The sequence below is a fragment of the Priceomyces carsonii genome (assembly GCF_900007245.1).
Source record: "Priceomyces carsonii strain CBS4050 genome assembly, scaffold: Debaryomyces_carsonii_scaffold_1, whole genome shotgun sequence".
NCBI classification, from domain to species: domain Eukaryota; kingdom Fungi; phylum Ascomycota; class Pichiomycetes; order Serinales; family Debaryomycetaceae; genus Priceomyces; species Priceomyces carsonii.
This window is the reverse complement of record NW_026946674.1, coordinates 1191556-1217179: the sequence shown is the minus strand read 5'-3', so window position 1 is coordinate 1217179 and position 25624 is coordinate 1191556. Positions and strand designations below refer to the sequence as shown.

Below are 25624 nucleotides of genomic sequence, written 5' to 3'. Positions count from 1 at the left end.
ACATTACCCGTCTTTTGGAGTCCGAGTATAAAAGGGCAAAATCACCAGAAATTTTTCACTTCTCTCTTCTCACTATTGTACCATGTATGTGTATTATTGTAGGGCGCCAATTCGTAGATCTTTTGATCTAGAAACTCACGGTTGATGCTCTCTACAACACATTCTAGAGTATACTAGTCGTGCTGTGTCGATATGGGACTAAAATCTTATACGAAACAGTGAGGGTAGTCACGGAATTTACGGGCTCGGTTGCTCAGAGAGGTCTTTGATTCTATGGTTCTTTTAGATCCTAAGACTTAGGGATGTTTCGATTGCGGCTGAGCATTCTAGCTTTCCAAACATTTTCATTTCTATAATACAATTAACTACTTAATAAGTCAGAATACAATCAGACTATATGCGATCAGACTTGAGACTTTTTGACCCCCATTTATCGTAGCAATAGAGCCCTACTGCGATTAGAACTAATCCTTGAAGCTGTTCTCGGGTCATACTACCAAACTTCCCTTCCTGTGAAGAAGATGAGCCCATAACGAACACAATGCTAACCGTAATCAATACTATTCTTTTCATCATGGAGGCTATTGAATAAGACAATGCGGGAATCAGACTTAACAAATGAAGTGCCAACAAGGTTTGAAAAAAATGAGATATTGAATTCAATAGTATAAGAACAAAAATAGTAATTATATCGCTTGTCGTTTCAAGGACCCTGTGATCGTCGCCATCGTCAACATTTCGCAAGATTGGAGCTAACTCTTTGAATAAAAATCCCAAAAAGGATATAAGAAACCCTATTGATGAGCAGTATAATATTATGGTCATTTTATCGGGCTTGGAAATCGCTTCCGTTTTGAATAGTGATCTCCACAAACTAGTTACTTCTCTATTTTGCTCAGCCATCACACTGTAAGAAGAGTTCCTTAGGTTTACTTCTTCAGATTTTTCATCTAATTTCAAATCTGACGTAGAATATGGTAGCCTAACAGAGTTAGCTCTTTGGCGAATGAAATGTTTCTTCTTGTGCATAAATCTGTCATCTGGTTCAAACCTACCCTCATTACCTAAAGAAGGAGTACCAGGTCTACTAGGGTCTGTGTCTAGTACCAAAGATGTAGGATTCAATGAACTGACGTTCGAATCCCATGTTATCAATTGTTTTCCGTATATATTCTGAACTGCAAATATGATGGAACTGAATATGCAAAATATTATTCCTTTCATTTGCTTGTAATCAATGTCCTTGTTATCACTGTATAACAAGTTATCATTTGATTTTGGATTTTTCAATGAGTCTGAAGTAATTATCAAGATTACTCCCCCAACCAAAGGTGTCAATGATAGATATGTAACGAATGGAAACTTCACACCGTATATAATTCGATACCCACCAACAATTAACAACGGCGACAAGGCTTTAATACTAGAGACAGTTGACAATGGAATCAATGATGTTGCGCTTAATGATAGAAATTTTCCTGTGAACTGAAATAGCCCCAAAGGTAATATTTTGATTAAAATAGACTTATTGAAAATTGCTTTATCACTTTCTATAGGAACACTTCCTGAAGGAAAGTAGTCAGAAAGACCTGGAAACCTCTTGCATATCGTTATAACTATTAGGGCTAAAATTGCCCCCATAAGGAATTGAAACTGTCCCAAAAATAGTGGATACTGAAATTTAACAAGTATGACTTTTGTTAATTGTGAAGTGAGTGACGAAACCAGATACCAGAGAAAACATGTGAATATTGTTTTAACTGATAAAGGAGGTAATAATGCTCTTAATTGAGCCATTATGATTGCAATAGTTGTCCTTTATAAGACTTCTTTATTTTTGTTATTTGAGGTGGTGGAATATTTAAATTTCGAGAATATGATGCCAAAAATTAAAAAGTGTTGGACTTATTGATATTACTATACATGAACTATATATACATATTTCAGTCACCATTTATACACTTTTCCAGTCAGATCACCCATAACCAAAGTTAAGAATCCTCTACTCAATTTGTCATCTGGATCCATTTCGCTTCGTTTAAGCAACTCTAAAGCAGTAATTCTTCCATGTACTTTATCAGTTATATCTATGATATCAATCTCTACTAGATGCCAGTCTGGTTCAGACCTGAGCTCCAAGAGTCTGACAGTCTTCGTACTAGAGATTGCCACTATTTCACTTGACCAGTAAGTGTGGTTTATATGCATTGGCAGTTTACTGTGGTCCACCATTGGATCATTTATGCTACCGAAAGTGAAGCAAGTGATGGGTAGCTTCCCCATATTTTCTGTGTGAATAATATCCCCATTGACGGTATATATCTTCAAGATATTGAGGTCCTCTTTCGAATATATCAAGCCAATATTGCCAGTATCATTTGAAATAGATACATGAACTGTAAACCCTTCAAATCCTTGCGGATAAATCTTTCTGATGTATTTGAAACGTGATAAATCCCATACTATTATTATTCCATCTTTATCCAAAGAAATTCCAATTTTATAGCTCTTGCTAAATGTCATATGAGTGATAGGGGCGTAATGTCCTCTAAGGATACACTGAAATTGAAGATTTACCTGGTTCCCTAAATTGCATTTCCAAACATTGATTATACCATCTTTTGATCCCGTCAAAAACATTTTATAGCCAATTTGTAATATACATGTTATGTCAGACAGATGTATATTGAAGAAAGTAGTTTCATTCACAATCAACGATCCGCTTTGTAATTCTGCTCTCTTTGCCTTTCTTATAAGGAGCTCATCGCCAGAACTGATACAGGAGGGCCTGCCAATCCACCTTTTGTTCTTTGAATTTAGTTCTATCTTTACAATAGGAGACTTCAATTTCGATTCAAAAACGAGTTTAGGGTGATGAGACGAATCTATCAAAGTCAAGTATTCGTTTGAAATATTCAAAACTTCTTTTATCGGATGAGGCTTATGGAATATTTTGACAGGTGTTTGTCCAAAGTTGTTTATCATACCTATAACTGCTCTTTTTTCCACCTCGTCGCTTATGTTATCCAAGTTGATGGCCCCATTGTAGGACAAATGATGGAACACGTTAAGTGCTTCAACAGCCTCTGCACCGCTCTGCTTTGAGCCAAAAATGAGTTCAATCCAAGAATGTAGGTTGGCGGAAACATAAGGGCTCTCGAGAGCTTCTCGGTTTTTCATGATGAAAAGCTTTGGATCCCCCTTTGCCCAGGGTGGCAATTCAACATCGTTGGATGCCTGTCCATTTTGAAGTGTTCCGAATTCAAAATTGTTCGAATTCACGAGAAACTCTGAAAGATAGAAAAATTCAGGTATGAGCTCTCGAACATCAGTTGTATTATCTCTTGAAGCTGACAACCATGCTTTTTCGATTGAATTAAAAAGCCTATCCGCATGATCAAATTTACCTCCCTGTAATAGCAAATAAGATTGGACATAAGGCTTGAGCCGTATCAAGTAAGAACTAACGATCATAGCAGAAGAATAGTGTGTTCCATAATGAAATGGAGGAGAGTTTGCATCATTAAGGCTGTCTAACGCCTCAAATCTCTCCCTGAATTCCTGAGACCTCTGAGGCGTCTGAGCACCCATGGGCTTCGATAAATCTCTGAATGTCCTTGGGTTGGACAAGTCTAAGCTTTCACTTTGATAATCAGCTATAACCCATGGAAATACTGGGTACTGCGTTAAATCGTTAAAGGTCCTTCCTGCAAGGATATTTATGATCATTAAGTAATAGAAGTTCGACATTTCTCCCATTTTCCATTTCTTAGTCGCAGAAAGCATTGACAGACTAGAAGTTGGAGTGAATGCAGATGCTAACTTCGAAGTAAAATACGAAGTTCCATTTTGAAGAGCATGATTGGTTGCTAAAGATGACGATAATTGTAGAGCCTGAGTCAAGTCGTAGTCCAAACCCTTACCTGACGCTATCGAATATAGCTTGCTATAGATTGAATCACGTTCCTTGACTGAAAGACATGTAATTAAAATGCTTGCCCCATCGCTGAAAAACATTTCTAAACCTATGTCTCTCAACAAGAATTGACGTTTTGAGATACAACTCAACTTCTCTAAACCCCAGTTCTTATTTCTATGTGAAATCAGATCATTTTTGAGTATATTCTTAGATTGTGAATTTATTAATTGCAAGTAAGGATCTCTCAATTCCACAGGTGCGTCCTGAGCATCAATCACGTTTCCGTCGGGACAATGAAAGTAGTTTTCAATCAAGTAAAGATATCCCGTTCCTAAGATCATTAAGCTTTCAATCGGCACCAAGCCATTTATTTGACTGATATTCCATAATTCGACTATTTGATCACCCATGTATAAGCTCTTGATAACCTTTCGGTTTTTGTCCTCGTGCGCAGATACACTATCAGAATCATTACTTTCTGACGTGTCGTTGACCATCTCAAAGCTTTCGCTACCAACGTTTATAAAAGAGTCCTCTGCTGATAAATTCATTGTGTCAATTCCATGGCTAGCAAGAACGTAGTCAAAATCTTCAAGGTTTGACATTTCCATGGTACTAAAGGTATCTACTTGTTTGACAGGGATATTAATATGATAAGATAGTTTCTCTGATTCTGCTAGCTGATCTTCGATAACTAATCTCTTACGCATTGCATCAAGGTTCTCTATGTAATCAAGAACATATTGACCTCGTAAATCTGGCTCAGTCATTAGTCTAGAAATCTCAAATTTTAAAGCATTGTAAGAAGAAACAAAAAACTGAATATTCTCTTGTCTATCTTGGTTAGATCTGTTGAACTTTAAAGTCTCACCATGAATGATCTGAAGTTTCAACTGCTCGCAGTCCTTCTCGAAGCTCTTGATATATATATTATTCAAGAATCCCAACTTACCACCATTGTTCAACGTAACGGAGATCATATCAGATACATTCATGAACTCAATTTCTTTGAACTTTCCAACCAAATAGTAGAATTTTTGGTTAAATGCTCTATTGAGAGTCGGAAACTTTTGGAGCTTGATCAATGCCTCATCGTCATTTTTCGATAACAAGCCTTCAAAGAATTCCAAAATCACTTCAGATGCATCTGCATTTATATCCTTTACTATATTTGGAAAACGGCTTTGATTCATAATATAACAGGTTCTTAAAAAGTTCAAGACATATTCGAGATTCACTCGCTGCTCCTGGGGGGACAAAACAAAGAAGTTTCCTAACAAAAGCGTAATAAGCTCACCCAATCTTTCATCGTTCACATTCTGCTTTTGAAGAATTGTCATTTGCCGATAAAGCAATAACTTTACCGATTCATTCAAGTTATTGCTTAAATTACCATCATTCTCTAGTCTCAAGAATTTTATGACTAAAAGTTCCCCTAAGTTGCGGCTAAGTTTTATTTTGCCACTGCCCCGTTGGTTTAACTCTATGATAGATAAAACACAATTTATGTAAAGACTCAAGTTAGCTTGATTGATAAAATAGTGCTGTTGCAAAAAATGATCAAAATAGTAATTCATAATAGTAATGCAACTATTGAAGAAATCAGTCTCGTTGAAAATATAATTCGAAATACTTAGAATCTCATTTATATGTTCAAAAATCTTAGGAAATATTAACTCTAAAGTTAGTTTTTTTGTAAATTCATTAAGATCTTCGAACATTGCAAAGAAGTCGCCACCAATACATGAAATGAATATATTGGATAATGTATTAGTCAATTTCTCGAAGCACAACCTGAAATCTTTGAGAAGTTCGATATTCGACCATGCAAGCGAAAGCTTTAAATGACCTAATAATTCGAACACGCCATCTAGCCAGTCCTTAGTCTTATAAAACTGAGATAATATTCTGTTCTTGTTGAATCCTATGCTAATTGAATCAATATATTGATTTATCAAATGTAAAACATTCAAAGATGTATTCATGTTATCATCTGCAGACGATCTTGCTGGAGAATTTGGACTGCTGCTTAAAGATTTTCCATATTTCGAGCTCAAAATACACATCGAATTGAGCACCAAGTTATTTAATAAGATCAAGAACTCAGGGATAATGAGATTATTAAGTTTCACATCTTCAGATATGCATATCAAGTCACTTGCACCTTTGTGTGATGGATCAACACCAAATGCTGACAGATAGATGGAACAAAGGATCGCATCATCATCCCACCAACTAAGCATATAATAAGTTAAAACGTCTAGACCATGGTTCATCTGAAAGAACTTTTTAGTTACAGGATGGCCCAAAATTTTCAATAATCTCGTCAATAGTCTCATTCCACATTTTCTTACATCTCTGGATCCTTTAAATTGAAATATTAATAAAATCCAGTGTATTGTGATAGATCTTGAAAACTTTTTCAACACCTTAATCGATGAGCCTGTGTCACAAACGGTGTTTGTTAAAGCTTTCAACGCCCTTATTCCTATTTCAGTTGAACAATCTTCATTATACAATGCATATATTATGAATAATGATAATGCTCTTATTGCCTCTACTGTGGAATCAGCTTTGATAACGCACCTTAAAGTTGACTCTATTTGTTCGAAATTCATGTTACTCTTTTCGAGGAGAGATGGCGACTTCAAAAATTGGATAATTTTCTTCAACAATTTCATTTTGCTAAGCTCAAAAGAATTGAACAGACTGAATTTCGATATTTGAAGTAAGATCAGGAAATGATACATTAAATAGTCAAATGATTCACTTTCAAAGAAAAGTTCAAAGTTTAGAATAAGAAATCTGTAACAAGTGAAATTTGCAATCACTGATTCATATGGATTAATCAAATCGTAGCCAATGTGACTTAAGATCAAATTTAACAAATTAGAGCCATGGCAGCCAGTCAACTCATTTGTAGAATTATTTGAGAACGACTTGATTAATTCAAAGCTTAAACTCATGTTCAGTACCTCTTTATAATTGGTCAATAATATAGACAATATACCATATCCATTTATATTTTCAAACTCTTTGCTTAGTCTCCAGTTGTTATTGAGTACCGTGAATAGAATTTTCATTTCCTCATACAAAATCGTGTCTCTAAAGGACCTTTCGTCAATAGCAAGTGAAGATTCTATTAGTTTAAGCAACAAAGATGTTCCTCCAATTCCATAAAAAGCACCATGAATAGAACTGGAATCATGGACTAGTACCAGTTTCGGATTTCCATTGGCGATGGAATAGTGATACATACGTATGTCAAATAGAACATGATCGTACTTGAATTTTTTCGACGTTAGTGATTGAATTATAGTTTCTTTATTTATCAAATCAATATTTTGAAAATCGTTTCTAGTTTTATTCAAATTGTTCATGGCAGGTTTCAATAAGTCGTTGTTCTCATATTTCTTAGTTCTTTTTATTTCATTGATTCTTCCACCTACGTTTATTAGGCCTCTTGGACTCAAGTGATTCAACATATTGAGTATATGCTCCTTGGTAAATTCCTGGAAATCCCATTCATATCCTAGTCCTAGATTATATAATGTCGTAATCCATTCATAAGATAAAGCAACGCCCAATATCATGAAGCTTTTTAGGACGATTTCGTCTTTAATCGTTACTTTTCTATCCAGGATATCTCCTATATAAACTTTATTCCAAGTACTCAAAATTTTCCTAACACTGGGGCAAGGTATTGATTCACTGTATTCGCCATCAATAAATAAGTTCAAGTTTCCGTAAAAATCGTATGTTAAGGTGAAGTGAAAGAATCCTTGGTTGGACATGTCTCCAATGTTCAAAATTTGATTGAAAGAAAATTGACTCTTCGAATTGTTCAGGTCCTCATAAATTTCAATCATAAACTGCTCATAATTCACGAGACGTACCTTGAGCGTCGAGGATTCACTCGATGCTGAACTCGCGAGGACAAAAAGGGTCAAGGGCTCATCGCTCGACTGACTTAGCCTATTTACCTTCATCCAAGAACTTATACTCAAACGTTTTGCTGAATTTGAAAAAGGTAATGCTATAGGGTGTTTCAAGTTGAATAAATAAAAGTTAAAATGCGAAGGAAATTTAACAAAGATTTGGTCAAGCAAATGAAGTATTAGTAGTTTCATATGGTTTTCTGAGTGTTTATCAAATAACGGTTGAACCAATCTTCTGAGCGACTTCACATTGCATCCCATTTCAGACATCACTATTATCAAGCGAGTCAATTGACCCACAAGGGATGGCCGATTGAGTTCAATCTGGTTACTTAGATGTGCTTGTGTCAAGAAATTATCAATCAAGGTATCAATAAAATTCACCTTGAATAAATGTATAAGTGTTTTATACGAGGTTGAGCATATTGACAATATTATTTCTAAAACAATCAATTTAAAATCGCTGAACTCTTCACTCAAACAATTAACTTTTTCAATTAGCGCTTTCATTTCGCTACATGATGGTACTGGATCATCTGGGACATTCAATATCACATCTTGTTGAATTGAATTCGTCAAACTTGAATAGTCACCAATGCTTTCTGACAATTCAAGTTGCCAATTATTGAGCAATTCTCTGTTGATTGTATAATTTGGGACAACATCATCACATAAAAGGTTAATTACTTCAACATCAGACTCATCCACGCTATTGAAAAAGTCTGGGTCATTATATGTCTCAATCTCGTTACTCATCGTAGAGAAGTCTCTGAAGGCGCTAAAAAATCTACTTGGTATCTAAGGAGTAGACACCTTTTCAGCTTTAGCACTCCTTTGTGATTGCCTCAATGGATTCGCTCTCAACAATATCACACTAACAACTTTGTTTCGTCAAAATAGCTTAATAATATCAATCTATCAGTTCCTATACGTTTATATCGGGATAAAAGATTGGTTGTAAACTACGATAGAAAGGTTTTGTGTCACTTAAGTAGACCTTGATCTACGATACGAAACTACGAGAGTCAGTCGTATTAACCATATTCTAAGTCCAGCAAGATGTCCACTAGGAGCCTGAGAATAAATGCCTTAAGGGATTCAACTGTGATGTGCTCTAAAACAAATCGTAAAGATGCTGGATGTTGCTTTATTCAATATTATATATTTAGTACAATGACACGTAGCCATACTCTGTTTAACATCAATATGCTTATTCATATTAGATCTTATATCGTACCTCAAAGCTAATGCTATAGATTACTACGATAGAGCACATATCTTCTTTAAAGTTTTTTTTGTTACCAAAGGATATAGGTGAAGTTGGCTAGATCTTATCTTCGCAGACCCAGACCCTGTCGCAAACTATTCATCGCAGCAAGATTGGCTACATATCCCCTAAAGATACCGGAAAAAATGGAGCTTTCACCAAAACAACAAGCTAACAATGGTTACTTCCATTGGCTTACTTCACCTCTTATTTCTTACCTCTACCCTTCATGCAAAGCTGATTGAGCTGGCGTAAGATAGTACTGTGTCGCATCATCTGTAATAGATTTACGGTGCGCATCAAAATTTTTGAATGTGATTTAAAAAAAAAAAAGGATCCGATATCATAATCTGGAGACAGTTAAGACTACAATTAATGTTGAATACTTCTTACATATAAATAACTATAATCATTAGGCTAGTCGAAGAGATAGACGCCTTCAAAGTAGTATATAATAAGAATATGGCAGAAGAATTCACGTCTCGCAACATTGTCGACGAGTACGATGATTCCAGCGTGAAGCTGGACACAGAACTAAGTAGCGAAGAAGAAGTAACATCGGATGAATTATCAGAAAATAGGCAAGCTATCAAAAATCTTTTAGAAAAAGCCGGAAACGAAGGAGATATATGGTACATTATTCCTACAGAATATTTTAACAGCGTTATCAACATGCCTGCGAAGAGCCTTGAAGACTTAAAGCAAAAACTTGGGCCTTTAAATTGCAAATCTATAGTTGATGAGAATGGGGATTTATATCCGGAAGATGAGGAGCCTGTGGGCACTTACAATATACCTCCAGAGATATTCAATTTATTGGTTGAGTGGTTTGGCATAATTGGCGATCCTGTAGCTAGATGCATCATACTAAACGGCGAGAATGAAATAAAAGAGATAGAGAGGTATCCTCTAATGTTTCACGTCCATCAGCTAGGTAAAAGAGCTTCCCATTATCATCACCAGCAGCACACTATCCGGATATCGAGAACAAGAACGTTTGGTGATTTGTATGCCAGGGTAGCAAGGGAAGCCCTTGATTCAAAAAATATCAAGTTTCGTCTTTGGATTGCCAATTATTATAATGATTTCTCTTACGCTGTCAGTCTCAATGCATTCTTATTTGAAATCGAAGGAAAGCGTCTTCTTGACCCAGGTTTAAATTCGGAGACGTTAAAAAGTCATGGAATCATAGAAAACGAGTATCATATAATAATCGAGCAACAGACTTCGCTGACTTTCCCTGTGGATCAATATCTTGCCTCTATCGATATCTCGAAATTTGACAGTTTGTCAAAGTACTCAAAAGGCGGTACACTTGGTTTGCAAAATTTGGGAAACACATGTTATATGAACTCTGCTTTGCAATGCCTCGCACATATTCCAGAAGTCAATCTATATTTTCTTTTCAACATATTCAAAAGAGAATTGAATGTTGAAAATCCGTTGGGGAACCATGGTAACGTTGCTAATTCTTTTGGGTCCCTATTGAAACAACTTTTTGACCCCTCAAATAAGGCGTCTAGTGTTGCACCAAGAGAATTCAAATCAACTATCGGTCATTATTCTTCGATGTTCCTGGGTTATCTACAACAAGATTCACAAGAACTCTTGAGCTGGCTCTTGGATGCTTTGCATGAAGACTTGAATAGAATACATAATAAACCGTACTATGAGAAACCAGAATTGAAGGATGAAGAAATCGGAGATCCAAGTGCCATAAGCAGGCTAGCTACAACATCCTGGAACCAATATAAACTTAGGAATGATTCTGTTATCACTGATTTGTTTACTGGTATGTACCAATCAACGTTAGTTTGCCCTGACTGCATGAAAACATCGGTTACTTTTGATCCCTTTAATGATTTGACATTGCCGCTTCCGATTAGTAAAAAATGGTATCATTCATTTACAATCGTTGATCTTTCTGAAGACTACAAACTAGAGTCTTCAATAATGAGACTAGAGGTAGAGCTTAATAAAACTTCAAATTTTGATGATTTACTTCATTACTTGAGCAGTTTTTTGTCTGTCCAACGAAAGGATTTGTTCCTTTTTGAATTATTCAGGAATTTTTTTTATACTGATTTTCAAGCAGATCAAAGGGGAAATAAATTCCTACCTATAGGAGATATAATCAGAGACTCTGACGAAGTTGTTGTATATATAATTCCTCACAATTCTGATACAGACATAATAGTACCAGTTTTAAATTGTGCTGATGATTCGGACAAGTCTTATCAAGTAGCGGATTTGTTTGGAATTCCACTCTTTATTGTTTTGAATAAGGAGACAGAGACTCACAGCTTTGGGACCATAAGACGAAAATTGGAGAAGAAATATCAACGCTTAACTAACGCCGATTTAGATGACATTTCGATTTATACGGATCGTCATTTCAATTCGAAAGACTTTCCTCATATTTTGCTGAACGACATGGTTTTACTTGATAATAAATCAGGAAAACCGAACGATAATCTTTCAGATTCTGATGAATACGACTCTGATATTTCTCTTGCAAATCCTAACATAAGTGCTAATTCTGGCTTTGAAATATTATTTTATAATGATGACGGAATGAGCTACAAGAATGTTCATCATAGAGGTCACTTTGGAAACAGGAATCATAACAGAAAATCTCAAGAAGATAGTCTATTGCACGTCCCGTTGCATAGGCCTAGTCTCAATAACTTTCTGCCTTTGGTAGACGAACTCCCTGATCCGAAAAAGAATCATTACTATTATTCTGATTTTGTAAAGAATTTAAATGAAAACAGAAATAATGACAACCCTGAGGAAATTGGAACTGATGATGCTCACCTGTCGAGCTCCAGTACTGAAGAGGGCTTTATCATGATAAATGAGAGTGATGGTGAAACTGCTGTCAGAAGCTCTCAACACTCACTGCTGGATGATGATACCGAAAGTGAACCGAGATTGGGTACTTTGTATGAGTCGGGGCCAGTTCCTCCACCTGCAACGTATCTGGAATCATTGAAACCCTCAAATGAGAATTCTCCCGCGGTTTCGCCCACTCCGCACAAGGATAGCAATAATCCTCTTCTAGTCAAGAAGGGCACGATTCTCCTTTGCAAGTGGTCTGCAGAAATGTATCAGAAGTATTTTGGTGAAGAGAAATTTCAGAGGTGGATTAACATACCAACGATTCCAAATCCTGAACTAGAGAAAAGTAAAGCTCAGTTTGAAAGACAGAAAAACTCAACTATCTCATTATATGACTGCTTGAACAATTTCAGCACTCCAGAAGTTTTAGGTGAACAAGATTTGTGGTATTGTCCTAGGTGTAAGGATCATAAACAAGCCACTAAAACGATTCTGATATGGTCGACTGGCGATATTTTGACTATTCATTTGAAGCGGTTTCATAGTGCAAGAGCGTTCAGTGACAAGATTGACATGCTCGTTGATTTCCCTATTGAAGGACTTGAAATCAACAAATTTATCTCTAACCCTTCTCAAGAAAATCTAGTTTACGACTTAATGGCTGTTGATAATCATTACGGCGGCTTAGGTGGCGGTCACTACACTGCATCAGTCTTCAATTACGGGGATGGGCAATGGTACTACTTCAATGACAGTAGGGTTACAAAGATAGATAATCCTCGGGAATGCGTTACATCTGCTGCTTATCTTTTATTCTATCGTAAAAGGTCTTCGAATGAATATTTAGGAGGTCAAAAAATCGACCAATTAATCAAAGCTGGAATGGAAACTTGCCATAGGTCTTTGAGCGCAAAAAAGCTAATTATGGAACAGTTGAAAGATCAAATTGTAAAATTCGGGGAAACAGAAGATAGACTCAAAGGAGAACAAGAAGATTCTGAAGAAGATGATCAGGATGATAGCCCGTCTGAAATATTCCCCTCCAAGAAACCTCATTCACTTACAAATAAAGCAAACTTCTTAAACGAGGACGACAATAACATCAGAAAGCAACGTTTAATCTCGAAAGAAAACAATAACAATAAACTCATCCAAATCAAAAGCAATGGGAAAGAAGAAGTATCATCCTCATCGATTCTGAACTCGGGATCAGAAGAATAATGGTCTAATAAATAGTTACAAATCTCGCAAGGCTGTTAAGTCAAATAATCTAGTTTATTTCTTCGTCTAAAATTTTTGTTATGATATTTCATTAAATTTTTCAAAATCTTTTGCTCTTAGTTTAGCGATCTTAATTGCGTCTTTTAATGACTTCAAAGTAATAGTTTCACCGCCTCCTACTAGACTAACATTTTTCAAATATTTCTCATTCGCAATTAAGTCAATTTTGGAATGAATTGAATTCTCCTCACATTCACCATCAATATCTGCCAATAAAATAGGATCATCGTCAACTTCCATCCCATCTTGATCTGTGTTATGCATCCCTGAAACACCAAAATTGGAGCTGATGCCCAATTCATCCCTATTAATTGTAAGAGCATATTTCAATTTTTCATTTTGGTCGATATTAAAAGTAGTTTGTTTAGCTTTACCTTGGCTAAATCTTCCCCTTTTGTTGATTGGGATTCGAAGAGGATTAAAATCAGATATATATATACGGGGTAAAATGGTGGAACTTAGAGCATGAGTTAACGCAAGATAGCACAAATCAAAGAGTGGCCCCGTCCTCGAAAACACCTTAATGTGACTACTCAAAACAAATGAATACTTCTTAGATGCTTTGCCGCTCCTCAAGATATCAAATTCTTCACTGTGTGAGTCAGGGTAGTAAATATTCATTTTTTGATCATCAACCACGGATATTCCATGTTCAATATTCAACGAACTTGACGGAATTAATTTAGAATGCAAGATTGTTTCATAAAGTCTTTGAGAAAGAATCATCTCCTCGTCAGTGGGGGCACCAGATCTACCTCTTGATATTTCCACTACAGGATATACTGTACTGAATTCCTGTCTTTTTTGCTCACTTAAAAGTGCATCACTTTTAGCATCTTCTATAACACCAGCCGTAATTGAGCACATAATCATCGTACTACCTGATCTCACTACTGAAGATCCTACCACATTTCCATTTCTCGTAATATCTCCGTTGGAAACACTAACTGCTTTAAACTCATGAAAGTTTCTCAAATTTGGCCGTATGCCTATTGCCAAGTGTCTACTTAAGGCGACTTCAGGAGCGATTCTGGCCAATACATCCGGTGGGAAGGACACCAGCTGTAATTCTGTCATTTTAGGTCAGTTTGAGTGTCTTAGCTGGAATGTATAGCCTTATTTCGTAGGAAATTATGTCATAATAGCATTAGCTTTCAGTGTAAAACTCTAACCGCATCGCAAAACTTAAAGCATATCACGTGCCCTTTCCCGTGATACATTTGATGTGCGCACCTTTTGACTGAACGTGGAAATATCAGCCGCGTCACATGCTGAGGCACATCATGTTTCGGCGGGCCGATGTAGCGCCCCGTGCAGGTAATTGAGTCATCCTCCTCCCTTTTCGACGGGCCGAGTCTAATCCCCAGGGCACCACCCACCCACCTGATAATCAGAAATCATTATTTCCGAATCTAAGGTCTTAAGAACTAGTCGGGGAGAGCCGATCCCCCTCTACAGATAGAGCTGCCCGCCTATGTCAATACTGAAAAGCATTTTGTATTGCTTCAAGTGAATTTGTATGTCTATTCTTATAAAGATGCTTCAAACACTGGGTTCTCTTCAGTGGATAATTTTACCCCTTTAGTCTCGATTTCTCTATTGTTGTTGGCCCACTTCCTTCTTGCCCTCCCTCGCTCCTTTCCCTCAGTCCGCTAGTCTCACTTCTCACCATGATTTAGCTGATACTGCAGCTTGCAAAAGGAGTTGCCCGCCAATCACTCTCACTGAAAGTAAGCACCGATTTGACCGGTACTGCATCGCTGACTTCTCGCTACAGTGCGATTCTCCACGTACCTTATCAGTAGCTCCGATATGAATTTTTATTGGCTGAGGGGACTCAAATCTCGGTGGCTGTCAGCCATCAGCGCAGCGTACTTAGGTGACAGTAACAAAAAGTCGTTCTCTGACCTGATCGTAAAATTTTTGCTGCTTGCATATTTTCTTGTTTAATTACATGGGATTGCTCAAGAATTTATTTTTTTTTACTCTTCTTATTAGTACTCAACGCTAGTTCCAAGCTCTTCAGATCGCATCGTTAGCAAGGATACAACTGTTACATTCAACTATCACATTCAGATAACGAAGATTATAGAGGACATTCTCTCCCACAGCGATAGTTGTAAGGAGGTGAAAGGAACGTTAGATAAGTGTAAGTATACTTTGAAAAAAAATTTTTGAAAAAAAAATTTATCATTATAGATATAATGACAAGATGTTTCTACAATACTCTAGATGAGCTTCATGAATGTGTCATACCACTAGTGGATGATGTATCTGTTTAAATTCTTTATTCAGCCGTGGGATTAGTATTGGCTGAAGCTTTATTGGTGAACTCGCCGATTCCGGAACCTGGGGTTTTTCGAGGTCCCCCTCATGGCTGAAATAAATTTTTCTACCTAGTGAAATTTAAAGCCCTAGGCTTCAGCTTTGAAAAGGATTTGTTACCGTATCAAAGCTAAAGTCCAAGACAAGGGGGGTTGGAGTTAAAAAATAGGACGAGACAAAAGCGAAACGTAGCCAACAGAGAATATTTTGCCATACTAAAAAGACGTATTCTTAGCTGTACAGAGATTGTAGTTTGAAATTTGACAGGAAAGAAACTAACTTAAATTTAGCTTTAGTAGAGTAGCAGTGAAATATGACTTCCTATTTACCACAAGAAGAGTTTGAGACTAAGATCTATGACTACGATGAGACCCCAGAAAACAAGTCGTGGGCATCTACTTTACCCACTGCTAAGGGTTTATACAACCCAGAGTTAGAGAAGGATGCTTGTGGTGTTGGTTTCACTTGTCATATCAAAGGGCAAGCATCTCATAAGATTGTTTCTGATTGTAGAAACTTGTTGTGTAATATGACTCACAGAGGTGGTGAGTTAAACCCCAAAGATGGTGATGGTGCAGGTTTATTAAGTGCTTTACCAGATAAATTGTTGGTAAAGGAATTTGAATATCACTGTAAAGTAATCTTGCCACCATTAGGACAGTATGGTATCGGTAACTTTTTCTTCAAAAAAGATGAGGTTGTTTTTGAAAAATCAAAGCAGACAGTAGAGAGCATTGCTTCTTCTTTAGGCTTGAGAATCTTGGGCTGGAGAAAAGTTCCACATGATTCATCTATCTTGGGACCGGCTTCATTATCAAGAGAGCCTCTTATTTTGCAACCGGCTATAGTTTTGGCAGAGGCCTATGGCTCTACCGGTAACATGCCATCTAAAAACATAACACCAGAAGAATTCGAAAAGAAGTATCAACAGGACTTTGAGAAAAAGCTATTCATATTAAGAAAGCAGGCATCGCACACAATCGGATTGCATAACTGGTTTTATATTTGTTCATTATCTAATAAGACAATTGTTTATAAGGGTCAATTGGCACCTAATCAAGTTTATGCTTATTATCATGATTTGGTAAATGCTGATTACGAAGCACACTTTGCTTTGGTTCATTCTAGATTTTCAACTAACACATTCCCATCATGGGACAGAGCCCAGCCTTTAAGATGGGCAGCTCACAATGGTGAAATTAATACTTTAAGAGGTAACAAAAACTGGATGAGAGCAAAGGAAGGTGTGATGTCTTCAGAATTGTTTGGCGACGAATTGGATAAATTATACCCCATCATCGAAGAAGGCGGTTCTGATTCCGCTGCTTTTGATAATGTTTTGGAATTATTGGTTATAAACGGTGTCCTCTCCTTGCCGGAGGCAGTTATGCTCTTGATCCCAGAAGCTTGGCAGAACGACAAAAATATCGATCCTAAAAAGAAAGCATTTTATGAATGGGCAGCATGTTTAATGGAACCATGGGACGGACCTGCTCTTTTCACATTTGCAGATGGTAGATATTGTGGTGCAAACTTAGATCGTAATGGTTTGAGACCTTGTAGATACTATGTCACTGATGATGACAGAATGATTTGTGCCTCAGAAGTTGGTGTCGTTGAAATCGAACCAGAAAGAGTTTTACAAAAAGGTAGATTACAACCAGGAAGAATGTTGTTGGTAGATACCAAGGAAGGTAGAATTGTTGATGATCGTGAATTGAAACAAAATGTTGCCTCAAGGTTCGACTTCAAGTCATGGGTTTTGGCTAACATGATCACCATGGATGATTTATTCTCTAAATTGGATACAAGGAGCATTGACTACAAAGCTGCTGAAGTAAGCTCGAATATAAGAGTGCAAGCAGATGCAAGATTGGTTGCATTCGGCTATTCACATGAGCAAGTCTCTGCAGTTTTGGCGCCAATGGCTGAAGGTAAGGAAGCTCTTGGCTCAATGGGTAACGACAATGCCTTAGCTTGTATTTCAGAACAACCAAAATTATTGTATGACTACTTCCGTCAACTATTTGCCCAAGTTACAAACCCACCAATTGATCCGATTAGAGAAGAGATTGTGATGTCATTGGACTGTTATGTTGGTCCCCAAGGTAACTTGTTGGAAATAAAATCTGATCAATGTAACAGGTTATTGTTAAAGTCTCCAATTTTGACAAGTACCGAGTTATCTGCAATCAAAAATATGCAAAAGGTTTATCCAAAATGGTCAGTTGCTACCATCGACATCACATTTGACAAACATGAAGGTATTCAGGGTTACATCAACACTATCGATCAAGTCTGTCAAGCTGCTTCGAGAGCTATAGCTGATGATCGTCAAGTACTTGTTTTGAGTGATCGTGAAACCTCTAAATCTAGAGTCCCCATTTCTGCCTTGATTGCAGTTGGTTCAGTTCATCATCATTTAGTTAGACAAAAACAGCGTTCAAAGGTGGCCATTATCATTGAAACTGCAGAAGCAAGGGAAGTTCACCATGCTTGTTGTTTGGTTGGTTATGGTGCTGATGGTATTAATCCATATTTAGCTATTGATACTTTACTTAGGATGAAGGAAGAACACTTGTTGAAGAAATCAGACTTGACTGAGGAGCAAATCATTGAAAACTATAAGCATGCTGTTGATTCTGGTATTTTGAAAGTCATGTCTAAAATGGGTATTTCAACCTTGGCCTCCTACAAAGGAGCTCAAATTTTTGAAGCTTTAGGTGTTGATAACTCCGTCATTGACAGATGTTTCGCTGGGACTGCTTCCAGAATCAAAGGTATTACTTTTGAATATATCGCTCAAGACGCTTTTACCATGCATGAAAGAGGTTACCCATCAAGAGAAACTATTAAGCCAGTGGCATTACCAGAGACTGGTGAATACCACTGGAGAGATGGTGGTGATTCCCATATCAATGAGCCGGCTGCCATTGCTTCCATGCAAGATGCTGTTAGAAACAAAAATGAAAAAGCATATGATGCGTATTCAAAGAAGGAGTACGAAGCAATCAAGAACTGTACCTTGAGGGGTTTGTTGGACTTCGACTATGAGAATTCTACACCTGTTCCAATTGATCAAGTGGAGCCCTGGACGGAAATTGTACGCAGATTTTTTACTGGTGCAATGTCCTATGGTTCTATCTCTATGGAAGCACATTCAACTTTAGCGGTTGCAATGAACAGATTGGGAGGTAAATCCAATACTGGTGAAGGTGGTGAAGACGCAGCAAGATCAACTGTTCGTGAAAATGGAGACACCATGAGATCAGCCATCAAGCAGATCGCTTCAGGAAGATTTGGTGTCACATCTTATTATTTAGCAGATGCCGATGAGTTGCAAATTAAAATGGCCCAAGGTGCCAAGCCTGGTGAAGGTGGTGAATTGCCAGGCCATAAGGTTTCTGAACAGATTGGAAAAACAAGACACTCTACACCTGGTGTTGGTTTGATTTCTCCTCCTCCCCATCATGATATCTACTCCATTGAGGATTTGAAGCAGTTATTATACGACTTGAAATGCTCTAACCCCAGAGCAAGAACATCTGTTAAGTTGGTCTCTGAGGTCGGTGTTGGTATCGTCGCTGCCGGTGTCGCAAAAGCAGGTTCTGAAAATATTTTAGTTTCTGGTGGTGATGGTGGTACAGGTGCAGCTAAATTAACTTCCATCAAGTATGCTGGTTTACCATGGGAATTGGGTCTTGCAGAGTCACACCAGACCTTGGTGTTGAACGACTTAAGAGGAAGAGTTGTCTTGCAAACTGATGGCCAAATTAGAACTGGTCGTGATATCGCAGTCGCATGTTTGCTTGGAGCTGAAGAATGGGGTTTCGCTACAACTCCTTTGATTGCTTTGGGTTGTATCATGATGCGCAGGTGTCACTTGAACACATGTCCTGTTGGTATAGCTACTCAGGATCCTGAGTTAAGAAAGAAATTTGAAGGTACTCCAGAACATGTTATCAACTTTTTCTATTATTTGTCAAACGAATTAAGAGGAATTATGGCGCAATTAGGTTTCCGCACGATCAACGAGATGATTGGTAGAGCCGAGAAGTTGAAGGTAAGAGATGACTTGAGGAATACTAAGAATGCTAACCTTGATTTATCTCCTATCTTAACACCTGCTCATACAATTAGGCCTGGAGTCGCGACTTATTGTGTAAGAAAACAAGATCATAGGTTGCACGTGAGAATCGACAATAAGTTAATTGATGAATCAGAATTGACTTTGGCCAAGGGATTGCCAGTCACTATCGACTGTGACGTTGTCAATACAGACAGAACTTTGGGTACTACTTTATCTTACAGAGTATCAAAGATTTTTGGAGAACAAGGATTACCTCATGACACTATTCACGTGAATGTAAATGGTTCCGCAGGTCAATCATTCGGTGCTTTCTTAGCTCCAGGTATAACTTTGGAGTTAGAAGGTGATGCAAATGATTATGTTGGTAAAGGGTTATCAGGAGGTAGAGTTATTATTTACCCACCAAAGGAGTCTAGGTTTAAAGCCGAAGATCAAATCATTGCTGGTAACACTGCTTTCTTTGGTGCAACATCTGGTACCGCTTTTATAAGAGGTGTTGCCGCAGAGAGATTTGCTGTTAGAAACTCTGGTGCTACTATTGTCACTGAAGGTACTGGTGATCATGGATGTGAGTACATGTCTGGTGGTAGAGTCATTGTTTTAGGGGGCACGGGTAGAAACTTTGCAGCCGGTATGTGCGGTGGTATTGCCTATGTCTTAGATATGGCACAAGACTTTAATGTTAAGGTCAACTCACAGACGGTTGAATTGTCACAAGTTACTGAACCCTCTGAGATTGCTTTCTTGAGAGGAGTAATTGAGGATCATCGTCATTACACTGGCTCAGAAGTTGCTGATAACATCTTGAATGATTTTAACAGAATCTTACCTCGTTTCGTCAAGGTTTTACCATACGATTATAAGAAGGTTTTGGAAAAAGAAAAGAAGAAGCAGGAAGAGGCCAAGAAAAACGAATTGAATACCTTTTTGAAAGCAATCAAAGAAGATCCAGAGTGTGATGTCACTAACGGTGAAGCTGCTAAGATCAAAAAGGGACATGTTCATCGCGTTGAAAAGGCTTCTGTCTCTGCGAAGGATGGACATAGTGAACCAAAGGTCTTGGATGTCGAAGATACAATTTTGGACACCGAGAACGAAAAGAAGACTATTGCAAAGTTGGATAAGGTTAAAGGTTTCATGAAGTACAAGCGTCGTAATGAAAAATACAGACCTGCAAAACAGAGAACTTCTGATTGGAACGAAATGACATCGAGATTATCTAAAGATGAATTGAAACATGAAACCGCAAGATGTATGGACTGTGGTGTCCCATTCTGTACATCGGATACTGGATGTCCAATTTCCAACGTTATTCCTAAATGGAATGAATTAGTTTTCCAAGATAGGTGGTACGATGCCTTGCAAAGATTGATGATGACTAACAACTTCCCTGAATTCACTGGTAGAATTTGTCCAGCTCCATGTAACGGAGCCTGTGTGTTGGGTATCAACAACGATCCTGTCAATATCAAATCTGTTGAATGTGCAATCATTGATCACGGCTTTGAACAAGGCTGGATTAAACCTAATCCCCCGACCCACAGAACTGGTAAGACTGTTGCGGTTATTGGTTCTGGTCCTGCTGGGTTATCTGCAGCTGATCAATTGAACAAAGCTGGTCATTCCGTTACTGTTTATGAGAGAAGCGATAGACCTGGTGGACTTATGATGTACGGTATCCCAAATATGAAGTTAGATAAGAGGATCGTCAAAAGAAGAACAGATCTATTGGCAGCAGAAGGTATTCAATTTGTTTGCAGTACTTCTGTTGGCGAAGACATAACCGTTGATGAATTGAAGAGTGCTAATGATGCTGTCGTCTTTGCTGTCGGTTCTACTATCCCAAGGGACTTGAAGATACCTGGTCGTGAATTGAACAACATTAACTTCGCTATGCTGTTGTTATCAAGCAACACCAAAGCATTGTTGGATGATAACTTAGAGGAAATCAGGAAAACTGTTGAAGGTAAACATGTGGTTGTCATTGGTGGTGGTGATACCGGTAATGATTGTTTGGGTACATCAACCAGACATGGCGCTAAGTCTGTAACAAACTTTGAGTTATTGCCTCATCCACCAAGCGCAAGACCTAAGGATAACCCATGGCCACAATGGCCAAGAGTCTTCAGAGTTGATTACGGTCATACTGAGGTTGCGGAACACTATGGTAAGGATCCAAGAGAATACTCTATTTTGTCTAAGGAATTCGTTGATGATGGTGAAGGTAATGTCAAGGGTATTAAGACAGTTAATGTAGAGTGGAAACGCTCTGATTCTGGTGCTTGGCAGATGGCTGAGGTTCCAGGAAGTGACAATTACTTCCCAGCTGACGTTGTCTTATTATCAATGGGTTTCGTTGGTCCAGAAACTGACAAGCTCCAAGTCGAAAAAACGAAGAGAGGCACTATCACTACCATTGATCCAAACAACTATAGAGTTGGACAAGATAACTTGTTTGCAGCAGGTGACTGTAGAAGAGGTCAATCTTTGGTTGTTTGGGGTATCCAAGAAGGTAGACAATGTGCAAGAGAAGTTGACGTTTACTTGATGGGCTCTACGAGATTGCCTGGTAATGGTTCAATCGAGCAAAGAAACTACAATCTCTTAGAAGAGTTAGCGGAGAAGGTATGAGCAATCTGGGAACCTATTTTTCTTATGAAAATGAAAAACATTCTTTTTATCAATATTTAGTGTATTTTACTCGTTTTGTATAATTTTTTAATATATTTGAGTGATAATTGAAAAATTCTGTCATTTAGCTTACAACCAGTAAACAATTTTTTCCGAATTTTTGTTGCTGTCTGTCAAAAATCTCGACTACTTGCGACAGTCAATAATTGACATTTGCCGACTGACCCGCGTTCGCCGCTACTATGATAAACAATTTAGTAACAAAATTGACTTATCGAGGGACAACTGCAGTTACTCAATATGAACTAATTGTATCCCTTTTTGCACCTTATGGTGCGTAAGAGTCTTCAGTTTTGTTTACATACACTGTTTACATAATATGATGTTGTTTACCTTTACTACTCTAGTGATATTAAGATGTCAATTTGGACGCGACACTTAGCATTACAAGAAGAGGAGCAACAATAAAGTTGCGCAGAAAAAACTGCTCGTCAGGTAATTATGACAACCATATTTAATTCCTAACCTTGCGAAATCATATGAAGCTTAACAAAAAATGACGAGCTCGACGATGGTGGCAGACATTTTTCAGTCGGATCTGGGTCGTAGACGGGCGAATCCCGTCAGATAGAGAAATTTTCCTTAAAGTGCGTTAACTAGCATGAAGCTACGTGATCTGCCGACCAGTGAGAACAAGAAATCTTAGTTCGACGTCCCGACAACCGGTTTCGTGATTGATGCAAGATAGCAGTGGGGGAAGTAGACACCGACCAAAAAAGTGTCGATCTTAAGTAAACTAGTTACCCTCGAACATCTAACCATTACTCTACTAGATACCCTCGTTTACCATAATAGGCTGACGGCCGCAGTTGCTCGTAATATTAACGCATCCTTCTTCTACCGCCTCAACTATTATGATTGTAGACTCTCAATCATAGCCTCGTGGCACGTTGACCGGTATTATTAACATTTCTATTTATAACAATATCCCCCTCGGTGGGTTGACGGGCTACTTGCAAGGTCTGTTATTATTTTGCCAAATCAGGAAATAAATCTTATTTGTACACAGTGCTAAATTGTACATCTTCTCCAAACTGAAAAGTAATTGATCCAGTGCTAATTGACATTTGATATGCTAGATCGCAAGCCAAAGGTTTGTTGCTAGGCCCCCTTTCTCGATAGAGTTCAAACAATCACAAATAAGAACTCATAAATAGATAACATCACTTTCTATCGCTTTCCGGCACTTCATAGCATGTCAAAATTGCAGACATTCGAGCATTTATATGCTATTAGCATAATAACCGTGATGTAAAAACTAACATAATACTTTTTGTAGTCAGGAAGTCGTACTTGTTTCCAGTCGTAGTTCCGCTTTGATGCTGCGGACTGCTGGTCCCCTGCCGTTCTATTACCTCAGATTGTCATCAGGTGGCTTGCTTGAGTCCCAATTTATCTATTGTAGCACCCTCGGAATGTCGGGCCAGTCAAATTTATGCCTTGTCTCAAAAATTTTCGACTGAATTCTCGAGGCGGAATCAGCCAGACCTTTATAAATGAGAAGCGAACCCTCTTTTGCTTCGCCGAACACTCCCAGCGAATTCACTTAGTTAGTAAAATCTTTAATAAGGATGCAATTTAAGAAGATTTTGGCTGTCTCTGCCTTTGCAGGAATCGCATTAGGTGCCAACAGTAAGTATTGAATATCAAGATCAAGGGTGGACGAAAACGGATCACGGTCAGATCAGAAATAAGAATTTTAGTTTTGAAGACAAGAAAGTACTTTTTTATCTTCAGGCTTGTATCCGAAAGGTACTATTTGGCATTCAGACTTGATTCACCGAGACAGAGGTCTTGGAAGTATCTCTGACAACAACGTTGAGCGCGTTCACCTTACAATCCTTCTTATGAGGCTTAGACTATAGTTTTTGTCCTTTTGAATTATAAACTGAATACTAACATCTACAGACTCCACTTTAACAAGTGCCACTCCATCTGTTGGCAAGTCTTGTTCTTTCAAGCTGTACACAGCTACCAACACACAACAAATAGCTGAAGTCGCTGCTTGTGCTACTGCTGTAGGTGACATTACAATTAACGGTGACGGATTTTCCGACATTGAATTAAGTGGTGTCGAGCAAATTTACGGTAACTTGGTTGTTAACAATGCAAGTGATGTTCAAACTTTCAATGCTCCAACCTTACAATTGGTTTCTGAATCATTTGAACTTAACCAGAACACCATTTTGTCCACCTTGAACTTGGCTCAATTGACCACTGTTGGTTCTTTGACTCTTAATGCTTTACCAAACTTGGAAAAGGCCGGTTTAACTTCTGGTATCACTACTGCTGATTCAGTTATCATTTCAAACACTGGTTTGACTTCCTTGGAAGGTATCAACGTTTACAAGTTGAAGACTTTTAATGTTAACAACAACGATGACATTGAAAGTATTGATTCTGGTTTACGTTCTGTTACTGATGAATTATACATCTCTTACAATGCTGATAAAGTTGATCTTAAATTCGACCAATTGACTTCCGCAAAGTCGATCAGTTTGCAATCTGTCAGCTCTTTCTCAGCTCCAAACTTGACTGAAGTCAGTGGTTCCCTTTACCTTATTTCATCAACTGTTGACAAGTTTGAACTTGAGAATTTGAAATCTGTCGGTAATTCTTTGGTTATCAACAAGAACGATGACTTGGAAGAAATAGATTTCCCTAAGTTGACTAAGATTGGTGGTGCTCTTCAGATTTCTGACAACGAGAAGTTCGAGTCTCTCGATGGTCTTGACAAGCTTCAAACCGTCGGTGGTTCATTAGTTGTCAACGGTTCGTTTAACAACGGTAGTCTCGATTCCTTACAAAAGGTTTCTGGTGGATTTAACTTTAAGACTGATGGTGATTTGTCATGTAAAGCATTCGACAAGTTGCACCTGAACGGTGACATCAAGGGTAAATACTCATGTTCAACCAACTTCAAGTCCTCATCTTCTAAGAAGGGTCTGTCTAGCTCTTCATCTGGAAGTTCATCATCATCTGAAACTGGTTCATCCGCAGATAGCTCTAGCTCTAGCTCCAGCTCCAGCTCTTCAAGCAAGAGCAACGGTGCTACTTCTGCAGCTTCCGTTAAGTTCGGTACTATTGTTTTGGGATTGATCACAGTTGGTGTTGCTTTGTATTAAATATAACTTCCAGAGCAGGCAACAATTTGGTTATGGGAAAAGAATAATATATCAAGTTGTTACTACTGCTAGCACCAATGCTAATATTATTAACATTTGTTACTCTAGAACATTCAGAGCTTTCTTATCGTTTAATTTTTAATAATT

The 25624-nt window shown here is 37.9% G+C and overlaps 6 protein-coding genes across 6 annotated transcripts; 3 read left to right on the top strand and 3 right to left on the bottom strand.

Annotated features, from left to right (window-relative positions):
• Nucleotides 1-393: 393 nt before the first annotated feature.
• PRCAT00000668001 (uncharacterized protein) lies at nt 394-1797 on the bottom strand (the record flags this gene model as incomplete). Its single annotated transcript, XM_062956575.1, has 1 exon — nt 394-1797. One exon carries the CDS (start codon nt 1795-1797, stop codon nt 394-396), a length of 1404 nt encoding a protein of 467 aa, XP_062807503.1.
• Nucleotides 1798-1947: 150 nt separating this feature from the next.
• On the bottom strand, nt 1948-8613 carry BPH1 (Bph1p; the record flags this gene model as incomplete). The annotated part of the gene is made up of 1 exon (XM_062956574.1): nt 1948-8613. The coding sequence occupies one exon, from the start codon at nt 8611-8613 to the stop codon at nt 1948-1950; it is 6666 nt and encodes a 2221-aa protein (XP_062807502.1).
• Nucleotides 8614-9586: 973 nt separating this feature from the next.
• Nucleotides 9587-13186, top strand: PRCAT00000666001 (putative ubiquitin-specific protease; the record flags this gene model as incomplete). Its single annotated transcript, XM_062956573.1, has 1 exon — nt 9587-13186. One exon carries the CDS (start codon nt 9587-9589, stop codon nt 13184-13186), a length of 3600 nt encoding a protein of 1199 aa, XP_062807501.1.
• Nucleotides 13187-13264: 78 nt separating this feature from the next.
• PRCAT00000665001 (exosome non-catalytic core subunit) lies at nt 13265-14323 on the bottom strand (the record flags this gene model as incomplete). The annotated part of the gene is made up of 1 exon (XM_062956572.1): nt 13265-14323. The coding sequence occupies one exon, from the start codon at nt 14321-14323 to the stop codon at nt 13265-13267; it is 1059 nt and encodes a 352-aa protein (XP_062807500.1).
• A 1561-nt stretch (nt 14324-15884) lies between these two features.
• On the top strand, nt 15885-22292 carry GLT1 (glutamate synthase (NADH); the record flags this gene model as incomplete). Its single annotated transcript, XM_062956571.1, has 1 exon — nt 15885-22292. The coding sequence occupies one exon, from the start codon at nt 15885-15887 to the stop codon at nt 22290-22292; it is 6408 nt and encodes a 2135-aa protein (XP_062807499.1).
• Nucleotides 22293-23923: 1631 nt separating this feature from the next.
• ECM33 (Ecm33p) lies at nt 23924-25477 on the top strand (the record flags this gene model as incomplete). The annotated part of the gene is made up of 2 exons (XM_062956570.1): nt 23924-23984; nt 24261-25477. 2 exons carry the CDS (start codon nt 23924-23926, stop codon nt 25475-25477), a joined length of 1278 nt encoding a protein of 425 aa, XP_062807498.1.
• Nucleotides 25478-25624: the final 147 nt, after the last annotated feature.